The sequence below is a fragment of the Pseudophryne corroboree genome, chromosome 4 (assembly GCF_028390025.1).
Source record: "Pseudophryne corroboree isolate aPseCor3 chromosome 4, aPseCor3.hap2, whole genome shotgun sequence".
Classification (NCBI taxonomy): Eukaryota; Metazoa; Chordata; class Amphibia; order Anura; family Myobatrachidae; genus Pseudophryne; species Pseudophryne corroboree.
The window spans coordinates 274,715,801-274,734,091 of NC_086447.1; the positions used below are offsets into that span (position 1 = coordinate 274,715,801).

The 18,291-nt window shown below is 46.3% G+C and overlaps 1 protein-coding gene across 4 annotated transcripts in view; it reads left to right on the top strand.

Moving 5' to 3' along the window:
- The window catches only part of RSRC1 (arginine and serine rich coiled-coil 1), a 678,098-nt gene that overhangs the window by 532,172 nt on the left and 127,635 nt on the right, over positions 1–18,291 (top strand). For all 4 annotated transcript variants that reach the window (XM_063916134.1, XM_063916133.1, XM_063916131.1 and 1 more), the window contains exon 7: positions 3,199–3,267. In XM_063916134.1, the coding sequence (XP_063772204.1) occupies positions 3,199–3,267 (69 nt within the window). The remainder of the gene's footprint in view (positions 1–3,198; positions 3,268–18,291) is intronic.

An 18,291-nucleotide genomic window follows, 5' to 3' on the forward strand; every position in this document is an offset into this window, starting at 1 on the left:
TGGGAAGCAGGCTTCCTCAGCAGACACGACCTCCACCCGGGAGAGTGGAGGCTTCATCAGGAAGTCTTCGCACAGATTACAAGTCGGTGGGGACTGCCACAGGTGGACATGATGGCATCCCGCTTCAACAAAAAGCTACAGAGGTATTGCGCCAGGTCAAGAGACCCTCAGGCGATAGCTGTAGACGCCCTGGTGACACAGTGGGTGTTCCAGTCGGTCTATGTATTCCCTCCTCTTCCTCTCATACCCAAGGTGCTGAGGATAATAAGAAAAAGAGGAGTGAGAACAATATTCATTGTTCCAGATTGGCCACGAAGGACTTGGTATCCAGATCTGCAAGAAATGCTCACAGAGGACCCGTGGCCTCTTCATAGAAACATAGAATTTGACGGCAGATAAGAACCACTTGGCCCATCTAGTCTGCCCCTTTTTTATTTTATCCTTTAGGCAATCTCAACCCTTTTTTAACCTTAATTCTTTGTAAGGATATTCATATGCCTGTCCCAAGCATGTTTAAATTGCCCTACAGTCTTAGCCTCTACCACCTCTGATGGGAGGCTATTCCACTTATCCACTACCCTTTCTGTGAAGTAATTTTTCCTTAAATTTCCCCTGAACCTCCCCCCCTCCAGTCTCAATGTATGCCCTTCCTCTAAGACAGGACTTGTTGCAACAGGAGCCCTGTCTCTTCCAAGACTTGCCGCGGCTGCGTTTGACAACATGGCGGTTGAACGCCGGATCCTAGCAGAGAAAGGCATTCCGGATGGGGTCATTCCTACGCTGATAAAGCCTAGGAAGGACGTAATAGCTCAACATTATCACCGTATATGGCGAAAATATGTTGCTTGGTGTGAGGCCAGGAATGCCCCTACGGAGGAATTCCAGCTAGGCCGTTCCTTCACATCCTGCAGTCAGGAGTGAATTTGGGCCTAAAATTGGGTCCCATTAGGGTCCAGATTTCGGCCCTATCCATTTTCTTTCAAAAGGAGTGGACTTCTCTACCTGAAGTTCAGACGGTTGTAAAGGGAGTGCTGCATATTCAGCCCTCTTTTGTGCCTCCAGTGGCACCTTGGGATCTTAACGTGGTGTTGAGTTTCCTGAAATCCCACTGGTTTGGACCACTCAAAACGGTGGAGTTGAAATATCTCACGTGGAAGGTGGTCATGCTATTAGCCTTGGCTTCGGCTAGGCGTGTGTCAGAGTTGGCGGCTTTGTCACATAAAAGCCCCTATCTGGTTTTCCATGCGGATATAGCAGAATTGCGGACCCGTCCATAATTTCTGCCGAAAGTGGTTTCATCCTTTCATATAAACCAACCTATGGTGGTGCCAGTGGCTACTACTGACTTGGAGGATTCCGAGTTGCTTGATGTGGTCAGGGCTTTGAAGGTTTATGTAGCCAGAACGGCTAGGGTCAGGGAAACAGAGTCTTTGTTTCTCCTGTATGCTTCCAACAAGCTTGGTGCTCCTGCTTCAAAGCAAACTATTGCTCGCTGGATCTGTAACACGATTCAGCAGGCTCATTCTGCAGCTGGATTGCCGCTACCAAAATCAGTTAAGGCCCATTCCACTAGGAAGGTGGGCTCTTCTTGGGCGGCTGCCCGAGGGGTCTCGACATTACAGCTTTGCCGAGCGGCTACTTGGTCTGGTTCAAACACTTTTGCAAAGTTCTGCAAGTTTGATACCCTGCTGAGGAGGACTTTGTGTTTGCTGAATCGGTGCTGCAGAGTCATCCGCACTCTCCCGCCCGTTTGGGAGCTTTGGTATAATCCCCATGGTCCTTACGGAGTCCCCAGCATCCACTAGGACGTTAGAGAAAATAAGATTTTACTTACCGGTAAATCTATTTCTCGTAGTCCGTAGTGGATGCTGGGCGCCCGTCCCAAGTGCGGACTTCTGCTGCAATGCTTGTATATAGTTATTGCTTCAATAAGGGTTATGTTATGGTTGCATCAGGGTTGGACCTGATGCTCTGTTGTTGTCATACTGTTGACTGGTTGTTATAAACTCATGTTATACGGTGTGATTGGTGTGGCTGGTATGAATCTTGCCCTGGATTACCAAAATCCTTTCCTTGTACTGTCAGCTCTTCTGGGCACAGTTTCTCTAACTGAGGTCTGGAGGAGGGGCATAGAGGGAGGAGCCAGAGCACACCAGAACCTAAATTCTTTCTTAAAGTGCCCATGTCTCCTGCGGAGCCCATCTATCCCCATGGTCCTAACGGAGTCCCCAGCATCCACTACGGACTACGAGAAATAGATTTACCGGTAAGTAAAATCTTATTTATTTATTAATTATCATTTATTTATGTAGCGCACACATATTCGTATATCATTAAAAAAAATGGTATTATTCAAATTGCATGGTAGGTTTTAAAAGAATCCCAAGGGTCGGGGTCTGAGCATAACTGGCAGGTATCTTAAGTATGAGAGGCACCCTATACAAGTTGTTCATAATCGTCGAGGAGAGCTATGGCTCATAATGCACCTAATCTACAGGAGGAGTGCTCACTTCCTCCATTGTTCAACCCTGTCCAGGTGATTTGAATGTTGTTTTTTTTCCCTTTTGTTTTCTTGAAATTGTTGAAACCTGTGTGATCTTTTAAAGTTATTATAATCTTGTAACCTTTTGTACCTATAAGCTTTGAAGATGTACTTGAATTAAATACTAAAATTCTAGTTCTGGTTATGTGTTTTTGACCCAAGACCTCCAGTGGCCCATGTAACCCATTTTTCTAAGTATACATTATTGAGTGTGCGAGTGAGAGCAGGAACTTGCCCCGGGCTTTGTCCCTAAAAGGTTCTTCGACTGGTGGCAGTGAATGTGTTGATTAACCACACGCGCTGAAGTAACCAATAAACATCACTATCGGCGATTCCCAGATTGATGTATGTGGAGGGTTGGCCCGCAGGACCGTAACAGTGGGGAGTGGGTGGAAGTAATCAGTTGGGAGGAGAGCCAGCATTCATTTGTTGAGTGAAGTGGATGGGCAGGAGTGTGAAGGGAAATAAGGTCAGAAATGTGAATAGAAGAGAATTAATACACGTCATCTGCAATTTTCCATTTGAAACTGAATTGCATGGGTATCGGGAGTGTGATTCATGAAAATACCCTGCAAAATGCGTGTAATGTTAAACGGAACTGTTGCTAATTTATTACAGATCTAACTATACAATTTCATTTTTTGGTTTTTTTTTAGCAAAAGCGGATGAAGCATTACGAGCAAAGGAGAAGAGTGAAGAGGATGCCAGAAAGCGTAAAGAAGAAGGTAGGTGTTTATGGATATACTCATATGCTATTTATATATAATTCCCTAATAATTTAAAGCCATTAACTAGCAATCTATATTCATCCTATAAGCCAACCAATATTAGTGATCCAGAACCCATAGGAAAGCCAGTAGTATGTCTTAGCCTGCCTGCATATTTTTCGGGGGGAGGGTGGAGTTGTAAGCAATTACCCGTTATACCCCTTTCACACTGAGAACCTTGGTTATGGCAAGTCTACGCGACCCAGATCCCAGCTCAGGGTGGAAGAGCCGACCGGGTTATGCATCCAGGGTTCGTCCCTGGTCGCGGCCATTGCTATTCCCGTGTCATGCCTAAAATGCAGATGATTGGCAGGCTCATGAGCGCTTGGAGATGACATCATCGCCAAGCATCCTGTATGAACGGCAACGACCCGGTACTATCCGGCGGTATAAAAGTATAGCTGAAACTCCAACATTTGTTCAGTATCCCTAGGTCAAAGCCGAGGCTTCAGTGGGAAAGGGCTATTACTCAGGTTAAAGGAATGCAATCTATCTATTCTGTAGCTCAGAAGGGATGTAGTAGATCTCAGTGGTTGCCTTTGACTTTTAACACAAGAGTTGAGCTAGTTGATTGTGGCTAAAGAGGAATGGGGATTCCCACAAAAGTTTGCATTGTGGTCCTATAATTGTTACATAATACTTCACTTTCTGCCATAGTAATATGTCATTTTTAAAGCTCATGTTGTTAGGACAAATCTGATTGCAGTAACACATGAAGTAAATGATTCAGTGTTGAAATGATTCAGTGTATCTTAAGCTGGGTACACACTGGCGCGACTGAGATTCGTACTGACATAGGAACGAATCCCCACCAGTCCGAATTGCCCGTACACACTGAGGCGACTTTAATAAAGGACGGAACGACCATGTTCCATACTTCATTAACACAACACAGGACGCTAGTGACTGGCGCTTGGTTTGATTTGCAGCACATCAAACCAAGGATCTGTCGCATGCTACAACGGAAGCATGCAGCTCTAGGTACACACCGAGCGTTGTGAGTGATATGACGATCCAAAACTGCGTTTTTGGAGCGATATCACTCCAGTGTGTACCCAGCTTAAGAATGACAGTCAGTTCAGTGTGATAGCAGGACAGCTGGAAGAATCTATTCTGTCCATGTGCTTGAGCATAAATATGTGAGCGAGTGAATATAGTAGGTACTAGGACCGGCCATCCAGTCCTGCTTTCCTCATATACTCCAATACTTCAGATCTATGATTGGGTAAATACTTATACCTGAATTACATATTATTCTCATCTGCCAAGCGGCTGGTCGTGCCCTTATTCCCATGTAGCAAGGTCCTCATGGGAGGAAACATTACTGCAAAATGGAGAGTATCGCTTTAGCAAATACTTTCCATGTTCCTAACAGGGTATACATTTCCTTTACAAAACAAAGTCAAGTAGAATATTAATGTTGGCTCTTTAACTATTTTTTATTGAATATATTTTAATTGCGTTTAGTGTCATTTGTTACAAAGATTTAATGCAACATCAAAATCCTCAACTTCATATAACAAATATTCTGTAAACTGAGTTTCACATTAATAATTGACTGAGGGATTCGTTAGACTGAATGCAATGTAGTCACTTTCCAATGTCTTTGTAGGTCTGTCTACTTCCAAGCTTTTATTTATCTCTGCTTTTGAGTTATTATTCATAGTAAAAAAAATAAAAATGCTTGTAATCATCTTTAGAGGTTTTAATATATTGGAGTTTAAACATTTTTTTCATTGATCATTTAAAAATGAAATATATATAACTTTTTCTGTGTAATGTAGAAAATTTAAATAATGTATGCAAAACTGTTCTCACTTCAAACTACACTGGGCACTCATTTCATCTAAAGAATATCTTTTTGTTTCTCTTATGTTAATTTGCTAATTATGTTAGCCAGATATCTGGCTTAATGTATGATAAAGAAATGAATTGCAGATGTAACGATGATTAATAGAGATAAGACTGCAATGAAGTTTTCTCTTTGGTGGATTGTTGTGGTTCCGTAGGTCAATAAGTTTTATTACATAGAAACATAGAATTTGACGGCAGATAAGAACCACTTGGCCCATCTAGTCTGCCCCTTTTTTATTTTATCCTTTAGGCAATCTCAACCCTTTTTTAACCTTGATTCTTTGTAAGGATATTCATATGCCTGTCCCAAGCATGTTTAAATTGCCCTACAGTCTTAGCCTCTACCACCTCTGATGGGAGGCTATTCCACTTATCCACTACCCTTTCTGTGAAGTAATTTTTCCTTAAATTTCCCCTGAACCTCCCCCCCTCCAGTCTCAATGTATGCCCTTGAGTTCTAATACTTCTTTTCCTTTGAAGAATGTTTCCCTCCTGAACTTTGTTAAGACCCTTTATATATTTGAAAGTTTCTATCATGTCTCCCCTTTCCCTTCTCTCCTCCAAACTATACATGTTAAGATCTTTTAGCCTTTCCGGGTAAGTTTTGTGATGTAGGCCATGCACCATTTTAGTTGCCCTTCTTTGTACACTCTCTAATGTATTTATATCCTTCTGGAGATAGGGTCTCCAGAACTGGACACAGTATTCCAGATGGGGCCGTACCAATGACCTATACAGTGGCATTATCACTTCTTTTTTCCTGCTACTGATTCCTCTCCCTATGCAACCAAGCATCTGACTTGCCTTTCTCATTGCTTTGTTGCATTGCTTTCCTGCCTTCAAGTCACTTGAAATAGTGACTCCTAAATCTCTTTCCTCCTCAGTAGTTTCCATTATAGTACCCTTGATACTATACTAGCCTTTGGGTTTTTGAGACCCAAGTGCATTATTTTGCATTTTTTAGCATTAAACTGTAGTTGCCACGTTCTTGACCATTTCTCAAGCCTACCTAGGTCATTAATCATTTGTTTGACCCCTCCCGGTGTGTCTACCCTGTTGCATATCTTTGTATCATCTGCAAAAAGGCATATCTTCCCTTCAATACCATCTGCAATGTCACCAACAAAGATATTAAAGAGAACTGGACCAGGTACAGATCCCTGGGGTACTCCACTGGTAACATTTCCCTCCATAGATTGCACTCCATTAACTACGACTGTCTGTTTCCTATCCTGCAACCAGGTTCTTATCCATTTAACTGATTTATAATCCACCCCCAGGCTTTCAAGTTTATTTAGCAGTCTGCGATGTGGGACAGTGTCAAATGCCTTACTAAAGTCTAGATATGCTACATCTACAGCTCCCCCTTGATCTATTATTTTCATCACAGAGTCAAAAAAGTCAATAAGATTTGTTTGGCATGATCTCCCACCAGTAAATCCATGCTGTTTTGGATCCTGTAAGTTGTTTGATTTAAGATATTCCACTACTCTTTCTTTTAATAGTTTTTCCATTACTTTCCCTACTACTGATGTAAGGCTTACTGGTCTGTAGTTACTTGCTTCTTCCTTGCTTCCACTTTTGTGCAGTGGAACTACATTTGCTCTTTTCCAGTCCTCTGGAATAGCACCTGTATTTAGTGACTGGTTAAATAAATCTGTTAAAGGTGTAACCAGCACATCTTTTAGCTCTTTGAGTATCCTTGGGTGTATCCCATCTGGTCCCATTGATTTATCCACTTTTAGTTTTGAAAGTTCTGTTAGGACCTTCTCCTCTGTAAATGTATTTTCATCTACCTTATTTTTATGAATGTCCTTGCAATTTAACTGTGGCCCCATCCCTTCTTCTGTAGTAAATACTGAGCAAAAATAATTATTTAGGTGATCTGCTATTGCCTTGTCTCCCTCCACCAAATGCCCACTCTCTGTCTTAAGTCTTATTATTCCTCCATTTGATTTTCTCCTTTCACTTATATACTTAAAAAAAGTTTTGCCCCCTTTATCTACTGACTGGGCCATTTTCTCCTCAGCTTCTTCCTTTGCACGTCTGATCACTTTCTTAGCATCCTTCCGTCTGTCCAGATACACCTCTTTGTCGTTATTATTTTGAGTCTGTTTGTATTTCCTAAAAGCCATCTTTTTTGCTTTCACGCTAGTTGATACTACTTTTGTGAACCACACTGGCTTCCTTTTCCTGGTGCTTTTCCTAACCATTTTGATACAAAGGTCTGTTGCACTTAGTAATGCACTTTTCATTTTTTCCACCTCTCCTGCACTCCTTCCAAGTTCCTCCAGTCTGCCAATGAATCACTTAAACATCTCCCCATTTTTGCAAAGTCTGCATTTCTAAAATCCAACACTTTTGTTTTTGTGTGAGAGGAGTTGGATACTGTCTTTATACTAAACCATACTGCTTGATGATCACTGGATCCCAGGTGCTCACCCACATATATATCAGATATCCTATCACCATTTGTAAGAATTAGATCTAATATTGAGTCTTTGCGAGTGGGCTCCCTCACCAATTGCTTGAGAGATGCTCCCTGTAAGGAATGTAGAAATTTGCAACTTGTAGCTGAACTTGCAAAAGACGCCTCCCAATTTACATCAGGTAAATTAAAGTCTCCCATGATTATGACTTCTCCCTTAAAAGCCATTTTAGAGATGTCCAACAATAGGTTCCTGTCCAAATCCTGCCCCTGGCCTGGTGGTCTATAGATCACCCCAATGCGAATAATGTCCTTCTTCCCAGTTTCTATGGTGACCCAAAGGGCCTCAGTTTTGGCTTCAATATTTTGTATTAAAGTAGCATTTATGCTTTTTTTCACATACATTGCTACCCCTCCTCCTATTCTTCCTATTCTATCTTTCCTAAATAAATTGTATCCTAGTATAGCTAAGTCCCATCTGGGGGAACCATAACTTTAAAACGTTTCTTATAGTTTTTAATTTTTCAAAGCATATTTACAGACCTGTATAAATTATCTAGGGTTAATTTATTTAATTTTTTTTTCCTATTATGAACTAATTGACGATAATATAAACGGGGCCTAATTCTCATATTAGAGCAACACTTTATCCTGTGCGACTAGGCTAGACTTACCTTTCTTTATTATTTTTTAGCCAATTACTGTATTATACTGCCCGTTTTCACCATAAGACTAACAGATAGATAGGCAATTACATATTTTATGTAACTGACGTACCGGATCATGATGAAAGTATATAAATTGTCATAATTTGATTTTGAACCCTTGCTCTGGAATTAGGTACACTGCCCCAACTGGGAATGTCCAACAGTAAAATAAAATGTATTGACTAGCTTTTTATTAAATTATTTACAGATTATATTGTGTTGTAATAGATATTTTACTTACTTTTGGTAACTATTTACAAAATCATTCATTTGTATGTATGTTTACGATACACTCGAGAACTACTAAAGCGATTTTAAACTGAAATGTGCTCCTAGTATCATAGGGGGTAATTCAGAGCTGATCGCTAGGCTGCGTTTTCTCACAGCCTGCGATCAGGTCCGAACTGCGCATGCGTATGCACCGCAATGCGCAGGCGCGTCGGACGACTGCACCGGGCATCGGTGCATAGCGACGGGATGGTGCGAAAAAATCAATCGCACGGGCGATCGCAAGGAGATTGATAGGAAGAGGGCATTTGTGGGTAGCAACTGACCGTTTTTAGGGAGTGTCTGGAAAAACGCAGGCGTGTCCAAGCATTTGAAGGGAGGGTGCCTGACGTCAATTCTGGTCCTGAACAGCCTGAAGTGATCGCAGCAGCTGAGTAAGTCCTGGGCTGCGCAGAGACTGCACAAAATCAGTTTGTACAGCTCTGCTACACATGCGTTCACACACTTGCACAGCTAACATAGACTCCACAAGTAGGCGGTGACTGTATGATCGCAGGACAGCAAAAATCGCTGCCCAGCTATAAGGTCTGCATTACCCCCATAGGCTATTAATCAACTCACTATCATGGTAAGTGGCTAATTAGCAAACAAAATAATCAACACTTTGAATCATCTCTGTTGTCGTGCCACAGCACAGGTAATGTAGGGGTCAGAGACACACATGTGTAACGGGGCTCACCCTGTCATTTAGGAAAATTGTAATTTTACTTTACTCAAATGCAGCATCATAGTGTGCAAAGGTGCCCGCTGGTATGGGGGGGATGCAAGGGGGCGCCAGTCAGTCTTTTGGGGTGCAGTGCACTGCAAAATCTAATGCCATTTGCCTGTCACTTTCATGCCCCCCCCCCCAATCCCAGAACCAGCATTCATCTCTGTATAGCTGCACTGCAGTGGTGTGCGGTGAGGTCAGTGGCTGGTGAGGCACTGCAGCCATAATGTCCACCGAGTCCCGCCGGTGACCCCTACCACTGCCAAGCCGATGCCTGCTACCACCCCCACTAATGGCTGCTGCCCACACCAATGGCCGCCGCCCCCACCAATGTCCTACAAATTGCCACCATCAACCACCTCGGCCCCCCCCCGCGCTAATTCGCATCTCAGTCCAATTAATAAAAAATATAATTGGTGGACGGGGTGTCCACCGCTGCCCAATAACATAAGACTCAGTGACAGGGGCGTGCTTGCATATGTACCGACAGCCAGAGGCATAACAAAGATGAAAAAGGAAGGAGGGAGGAGGAACCTGTTGCGCAGATCCACCGTCGGGTCAGCTGTGTGTGGCTCCCCGAAGGTAAAGGGTCCTCTGAATTCCAACCAGCGTCCACCAGGTCAGCAGCAGGGAGCTACAATTCTAAAACTGAGGTCTGGAGGAGGGGCATAGAGGGAGGAGCCAGTTCACACCCTTTGAAAGTCTTAAAGTGCCCATGTCTCCTGTGGATCCGTCTATACCCCATGGTACTAAAGTGGACCCCAGCATTCTCTAGGACGTATGAGAAATTACAATAGATGTGTGATATTAGCTGGGATTGGGTGAATGCCGGATAGGTCCGTACCGCCTCCCTGCAGCGACCTCCGTTACTGTGGAGCTGTGTTCATGTGTCTTCCTGCAACGTTTGCTGTGCGACAGCAGCAAAAGTTGATGCAGGGAACCGTTCCAGCATTCCGGAGTCCAATCCATTTTGGCCGTGCTGCTCCGAGTATCTCTGCAGGTCAGAAGGAGGTTGTAACGTGTCTCCCTGCACCGTATGCCGTGTGACAGCTGTCACATACATGGGGACATGCACAGAGACCTCAACCTCGGCAGGGGTCTGTTCAGGGAGCCAGTCTGGTCTGACTGTTCCGGCTCTCACCCAATCCCATATTACCCAGCGTGTGTGCCACCTCAGGCTCACTAATACACCCCAGTCATGCCTGAGGGGCTAATCAAACAGATGTCATAAAACTAGTGGATGTGAGCGCAGGATTGCCAAGTGCAAGTCACAGCTATAAAAGCAGGGAATCCCAAGTGACATGCAATGTGGGACATGTGGCCCCAATGATGCTCTATTTCCATAAAACATACACAGATAAAAGCATATTTTGAAGAAATAACTCATTTTATACTTGCTACCTATAACTAAAACATTAAATTAATAAGCAGTCAACATTACAGTAATTTATAAATAAAATGTAAAACAGCACAAAGGAATTAGAAATTACTAAAATGATAATAGTGAAAGAAAAAGTAAAATCTGCACAAGAAGTGTACCAGCGCACCGCACACCTGCTGTACTACACCCGCTGGGGGTAATGACAGCAGAGCAAAGCGGTGAAAGTGCGGGGTCCGGGGGGCACAGGGCTACTACGTGCCGAAGCGCATCGGAGTGGCGACATCTACACAAGTCTGGCTGTCTATGTCCTGCGAGGTGATTAGCACCTGCTTGGACTCCTCGTCGTATCTGACTTCAATGTTGTCCAAATCCAGCCCCCGGTGCACGTTGCACGCTAATCGTGAACCCGCTGAGCATCTTGAGGGTGAAGCTGCCGTGCAATGTGCGGGTGAGACCCCAGGACCCGCTCTCCTACCCGGACACTGACCGGGTGTTTGTCACGGTGAGCGGGGTGGACCGCAACGTGCACCGGGGGTCACCGGCTGCTAGAGGAGGGTGGGCGCTGCAGCTCCTGTGGCCTTGGCGACGTGCACAGCTATCCGACTCACCAGACCTGTCCATGTATGTCCCCGCTGCATGGCTATTTCTTTTGGGGGACATTTAATCTGGATGGGATGCTGTCACTGGAAACAGCCGGCGGCTCCTCCTCTTCTGGACCTGTCCCACCCACCCTCGTTACGCCACTGCTGTCAGCACACGAAGCAGCACTTCTAGAGGTGCCGCTTATAGGTTTTTTTTTTATGGGCTATTACTTCCCAATGCTTGGCTCCGCCCCCCTCTTCCGGCCCTTCATCATTGATAGCGGGAGGCACCGAGAACGGTGCCTCTATAACACATTTAAAATAGTTTTTAGTAGGTAAAAATTTAATAAAATAATACTAAGGCAAAAGTATATACTTATGACACAGAATATGTGTCATAAGTATCTTCTTTGTGTTATTTTATTCATTATTGACAGGTGAGGCACTGCCACCCCTGACTGCATGTCCCTGCTGCACTGGACTAAAATGAGAAATGACAGCACCCCCTGAATCTGCCTGTGTGTGTGTATGTTGTTGCTATGACCTCACACCCGATAAAGACGAAACGTGTGCAAGTGAGATAAATTCTGGTTGACGTCTACGGTATCTTTGCACTTTTGGTAAGATATCGATTTTTATTTTTCAGCGGTATTTAATTGCTAAAATAAATAAGTATTCCTCAAATAAATAACTAGAAGATATTAAGACACATGAGTAAACTAAAAAAAAATGTTTATTCCTTTGTTTTTTTTATCATTGAATAAAATTAATAATCAGTCTGCAAAAGGGACAGACTACATGGACCAAGTGGTTCTTATCTGCTGTCAAATTCTTTGTTTCTGTGTTTAAAATGAATAATCAGCAACGACAGGTACAGTAGGTGGATTCAGTATATCATCTCGGCTGACAGGATGGCAGCAGTCAGAATAGTGACGCCGGCATCCCAATAGTGTAAATCCTGACAGGGAAGAGAGAAGGCTGTTCCCCCCCTCTCCCCTACCACCTAACCCTAACCCTATTGCGCACACTATACTTACAGTTTGGATGCCAGCTGTTGAGATTCCAGGGATGGTCTCCTATCCCTGTTGGGATTCTGGCGTCGGCACACTAAGGGGTGTCGGGATCCCGACAGCCGGCATCTTGACCGCATCCCCAGTAGGCACTACTGGTTTAATATAAAGGAAATGTATTTGACTATATTTTCCCTATGTGTAGTGTTGCCTTTCATCCTTAAGCCCATTATAGCGGTGTTTAATTTCTCCTGCAGGGTCCACAGATTATCGACAGGATAACATTGGGATATGAGGTAGCGACAGCGGATTGGCACTAAACGATCAAAGCTTTTGGCCTCCGAGAATGCAACGGGCCTGTCCCTATATCCCCGCCTCCTGGCTCAGGCAATTCAGTATTTTGTTTGGTGCGGCAGGAGCCGGACCATAGTCAATGGGCTGCTGGTTTTCAGCAACCATAAGCTTTTTTATTTTGTTTTTATAGTCTTACTATTTTTGTTTTTGAGCTCCAACAACTTCCCGATGCTTATCCACGTGTACAGTGCTGTTTCGGCGAGCGTCTGTGTTGGATGTACTAGCAAGTCCAGCAGATGTTACCAGGCTGCGGCCGGAGCACGGGGAGAAGTTAAGACATTGGTTCCGTTTAGTAGGGGAAACTCGAGACACAGTCGCACTGTTTCGGGATGGAGACTACCGAACAGTCGCTGACGCGGCTGCCACCTCGGGTGCACCAGCGCTAGATCTCAGGGATCATAGGCTCCAGGGGTAGTATGAGGCCCCGATCCCTAGAGTTGATGTCAGCAGTGGGGAGTAAGACTTGGTCGCCCCTCCCCCCGGTTCATGACCAGTTTCCTCCCGAGTTTCCCGCCATGAACGGAGTTCCCGCTTTTGTCTGAGACGCTGTGTATCTAAAAGGAGCTAGTCACAGCATAGGCAGCTGTATGACTGGTGCGTCAGTGTTCACTTGGGCGTATGTGTTCACTGTAGGTTCACGGTCTAAGGCACCTGTGTTTAAACCAGTGGCGTAACTAGAAATTTTTCTCCCCCAAGCCAAAAAATTCTTCGGCGCCCCCCCCCCCCATAATTGGCACTAGGAAAGGGATCAACATGTGCGCGCCGAAGGCGCGCGGCGCCAAAAAGGGGCGTGGTTTTGTTTAAATGGGCACGGCTTCGCATAAAGAGGCGTGGCATTGCAGGAATAGACTACCTTATACCCCAGTTTTGCAACCTGCACGCCCAGACGTTAGCCACCACAGGAAAGAAAAATAATCCTGATTCATGCCCCTTCCATTATTTGTCATTTTTCCTCCTTATAGTAATGCCCAGTATACATTATGCCACATACTGCAAAGGCCCTCAGACATTATGCCACACACAATAATGCACATGACACAATATGCACACACCGTAATGCCCCCGACACATTATGCCACACACCGTAATGTCTGTGACACATTATGACAGGAATCGCAATGCCCGTTATACATTATGCTACACACTGCAATGCCCCTGATACATTATAGCACATACCACAATGCCCATGATATAGTATACCACACACCGCAATGTCCGTGATACATTATGACACACACTGCAATGAACCTGAGACATTATACCACATACCACAATGCCCATGATATAGTATACCACACACCGCAATGTCCGTGATACATTATGCCACACACCGCAATGCCCGTTATACATTATGCCACACTGCAATGACCCTAAGACATTATACCACATACCACAATGCCCGTGATATAGTATACAGACACCGTAATGCCTGACACATTATGCCACACACCGCAATGCCCATTATACATTATGCCACACACTGCAATGACCCTGAGACATTATACCACATACCACAATGCCGTGATCTAGTATACCATACACCGTAATGCCTGTGACACATACCGCAATGCCCGTTATACCCTATGCCACACTGCAATGCCCCTGAGACATTATACCACATACCACAATGCCCGTGATATAGTTTGCCACACACCGTAATGCCTGTGACACATTCTGACACACACCGCAATGTCCGTGATACATTATGCCACACACCGTAATGCCCATTACACATTAAGTCCTACATTAAGGCTTCTAATTACTTTTAAATTACCTGCTCGTTGCCAGGGGTTTCATGCTCTTGGTTCCATGCACGGTGCCAGGGGTTTTCATGCTCAGGGTGTCAAGCTCGTTGCCAGGTGTTTCATGCACTCGGTGTCATGCTCGTTGCCAGGGGTTTCATGCACTGGGTGTCATGCTCATTGCTAGGGGGTAGTGCTTGTTGCTAGGGCTGTGCTCCCAGTGCCACATATGTCCTCAGTGCCAGATATTCCCCCACGGTGCCAGGTACTCACATGCCCCCAGTGCCAAATATAGCCTCTCCCCCCAGTGCCACATATGCCCCCAGTGCCAGATATTCCCCCACAATGCCAGGTGCTCACGTGCCCCCAGTGCCAAATATAGCCCCCCATGTGCCAGGTACACATACAGTGCCATATATGCCCCCTCAGTGCCCCCCCAGTGCCATATATGCCCCCTCAGTGCCTCCCCAGTGCCATATATGCCCCCTCAGTGCCTCCCCAGTGCCATATATGCCCCCTCAGTGCCCCCCAGTGCCATATATGCCCCCTCAGTGCCCCCCCAGTGCCATATATGCCCCCTCAGTGCCCCACCAGTGCCATATATGCCCCCTCAGTGCCCCACCAGTGCCATATATGCCCCCTCAGTGCCTCCCCAGTGCCATATGTGCCCCCCAGTGCCATCTATGCCCCCTCAGTGCCCCCCAGTGCCATATATGCCCTCAGTGCCATATATGCCCCCTCAGTGCCATATATGCCCCCTCAGTGCCCCCCGCAGTGCCATATATGCCCCCTCAGTGCCATATATGACCCCTCTGTGCCCCCCCAGTGCCATATATGCCCCCTCAGTACCCCCCAGTGCCATATATGCCCCCTCAGTACCCCCCAGTGCCATATATGCCCCCTCAGTGCCCCCCAGTGCCATATATGCCCCCTCAGTACCCCCCAGTGCCATATATGCCCCCTCAGTGCCCCCCCAGTGCCATATATGCCCCCTCAGTGCCCCACCAGTGCCATATATGCCCCCTCAGTGCCATATATGCCCCCTCAGTGTCTCCCCAGTGCCATATATGCCCCCTCAGTGCCCCCCAGTGCCATCTATGCCCCCTCAGTGCCCCCCAGTGCCATATATGCCCTCAGTGCCCCTCAGTGCCATATATGCCCCCTCAGTGCCCCCCGCAGTGCCATATATGCCCCCTCAGTGCCATATATGACCCCTCTGTGCCCCCCCAGTGCCATATATGCCCCCTCAGTGCCCCCCAGTGCCATATGTGCCCCCCAGTGCCATATATGCCCCCTCAGTACCCCCAGTGCCATATATGCCCCATCAGTGCCCCCCCAGTGCCATATATGCCCCCTCAGTGCCCCACCAGTGCCATATATGCCCCCTCAGTGCCATATATGCCCCCTCAGTGCCTCCCCAGTGCCATATATGCCCCCTCAGTGCCATCTATGCCCCCTCAGTGCCCCCCAGTGCCATATATGCCCTCAGTGCCCCCCAGTGCCATATATGCCCCCTCAGTGCCATATATGCCCCCTCAGTGCCCCCCGCAGTGCCATATATGACCCCTCTGTGCCCCCCCAGTGCCATATATGCCCCCAGTGCCATATATGCCCCCTCAGTGCCATATATGCCCCTCAGTGCCACCCCAGTGCCATATATGCCCCCTCAGGCCATATATGCCCCCTCAGTGCCCCCCCCTGTTCCATATATGCCCCCTTAGTGCCCCCCCAGTGCCATATATGCATACCTCCCGCAGTGTCCCGCGATGGGGGGGGGCAGTTGGGAGGCTCCTACAGTCACTGCTCTGCATAGCAGAGCAGTAGTGAATAGACGCTGTGCACATGCGCACAGCGTCTATTCAGCGCAGACAGTGGGAGAGAGGGCATGCCAGCAGCTCACAGAGTGCTGGGCATGCCCCCTCAGTGACGAAACGGGGGCGTGGCCCGCGATCGCGGGTCCTCCGCGAAGCCACGCCCCCTTTTCATAGGACACGCCCCCCCGACACGCCGGAGACTCAGAGGGACACAGGAGAGGCGCACGCTGTGCCCTCCGTGTCCCTACTTCACAGCGGGGGGCTAGTGACAACAGATTGACAAGCGGACGTTCGTCCGCATGTCAATCTGCTCTAAATCAGTGGCGGCGCCCCCGCAGCCCCTCGCCCCCAAGCCACCGCGAGGGCTGCGGGGGCAGTAGTTACGCCACTGGTTTAAACGTCCCAAAACAGTTGGGATTGAGTTTCCTTGGTCAGAACAGCTGACGGAAATTATGCAAGAGGTTTGGGTTACACCCAGTAAGAAGTTTTGAATTCCAAGGAAATGGAATTCCCATTATTCTCTTCCGGCTGGGGACTTTTAAAAAAAATAGTAGATACACATGTCATTCGATTGGTGTGAAAATCTACATTACCTCTGCCTTCAACATCATTAAATAATGTCACAGTTAGAAAAATAGATGGTTTTCTTAAAACCATTTTCTCCTCGTCTGGGGTATTAAGACCAGCCATGGCTTCAGCCTGGATGGCAAAAGCAATGGCAGCCTGGGCTGATGCATTGGAGCATGACCTTTCTATGGCATATAGAGAGCAAAAATCCCATATTGCACATATCAAACAGGTAGCTATTTTTTATGGAAGAAGCAGCCTTGGATAGGTGTACTATTGCCTCTCAGGCATCAGCCTCAGCAGTAGCAGCTCGCAGAGCGGTTTGGCTACGTACATGGAAAGCTGACTCAGAGTCCAAAAAGGTTCTGGAGTCTTTGCCTTTTACTGGGGATATTCTTTTGGGTAAAGAATTAAACAGTATTTTGGAGTCAGAAGCAGACTCCAAGAAAGTGAAGTTTCCTTCCACACACAAATCCAAGCCTAGATTTCCAGCTTTTCGGACCTTTTCGGACTCAAGGAAAAGCAAAAGGAAAGGGTTATGGCAAACAGTCTCAATCTGACAAGTCTGGTAAGACTAAAAAGTATTGGGCTACCAGAGGGCCGGATTCCAAATCAGAAGATAAGCCATCAGCCTGATGGTGCGGGCTTCACCTGGGGGACCCCGCGGTGGGAGGCCGACTTCTTCAGTTTGCACAGATCTGCCAGCAGTCTACCACAGATGCCTGGGTGGAAGATGTGGTATCTCATGGTTATGCGTTTGCTTTCAAGAAACACCCCCTCAAAGGTTTTTTTTTTTACCAGCCCGTCTTCAGTGGAAACAAAGGCCAGGGCTTTGCAAGAGGCAGTTCAGAAGTTGCTTCAGTCAGGAATGATAGTTCCAGTTCCTCCTGCACAACGAGGACAAGGTATTTATTCCAACCTGTTTCTAGTCCAGAAGCCAAATGAGTCGTTCCGGCCCATACTCTGTCTCAACGTGCTGAACAAGTACATTTGGGTGCCTCGGTTTCATATGGAGACTTTACGTTCCATTATTTTGGCCATGGAGGCAGAGGATTTTATGGTATCCCTGGATATCCAGGATGCTTACCTTCATGCTCTTATAGCACTGTCCCATCAGCGCTATCTCAGGTTTGCAATCCTCCAGCAACATTTTCATTCTCAGGCCCTACCATTTGGACTGGCCACAGCTCCCAGAGTGTTCACCAAAATTATGGTGGTAATGGCATCTTATCTCCGACACCAGGAGATAAGGATTTTTCCATACCTCAACGATTGATTAATCCTAGCACAATCTCAGGAATTGCTTCAGTGTCCTCTACAACAGACAATAGCTTGTTTACATAGACACGGTTGGCTCATAAATTGGGCAAAGTCGTTCCTGGTTCCATCACAACGGATGACTCACTTGGGGACTGTGTTGGATTTGAGTCTTCAGAGAGTAATTTTACCTCTGAACAAAATGTCCAAAATTCAGTCAAGTATTCAGGAGCTGCTACACAGTCAAAGGGTATCCATTCACGCAGCAATGCGTGTGATGGGGTTGATGG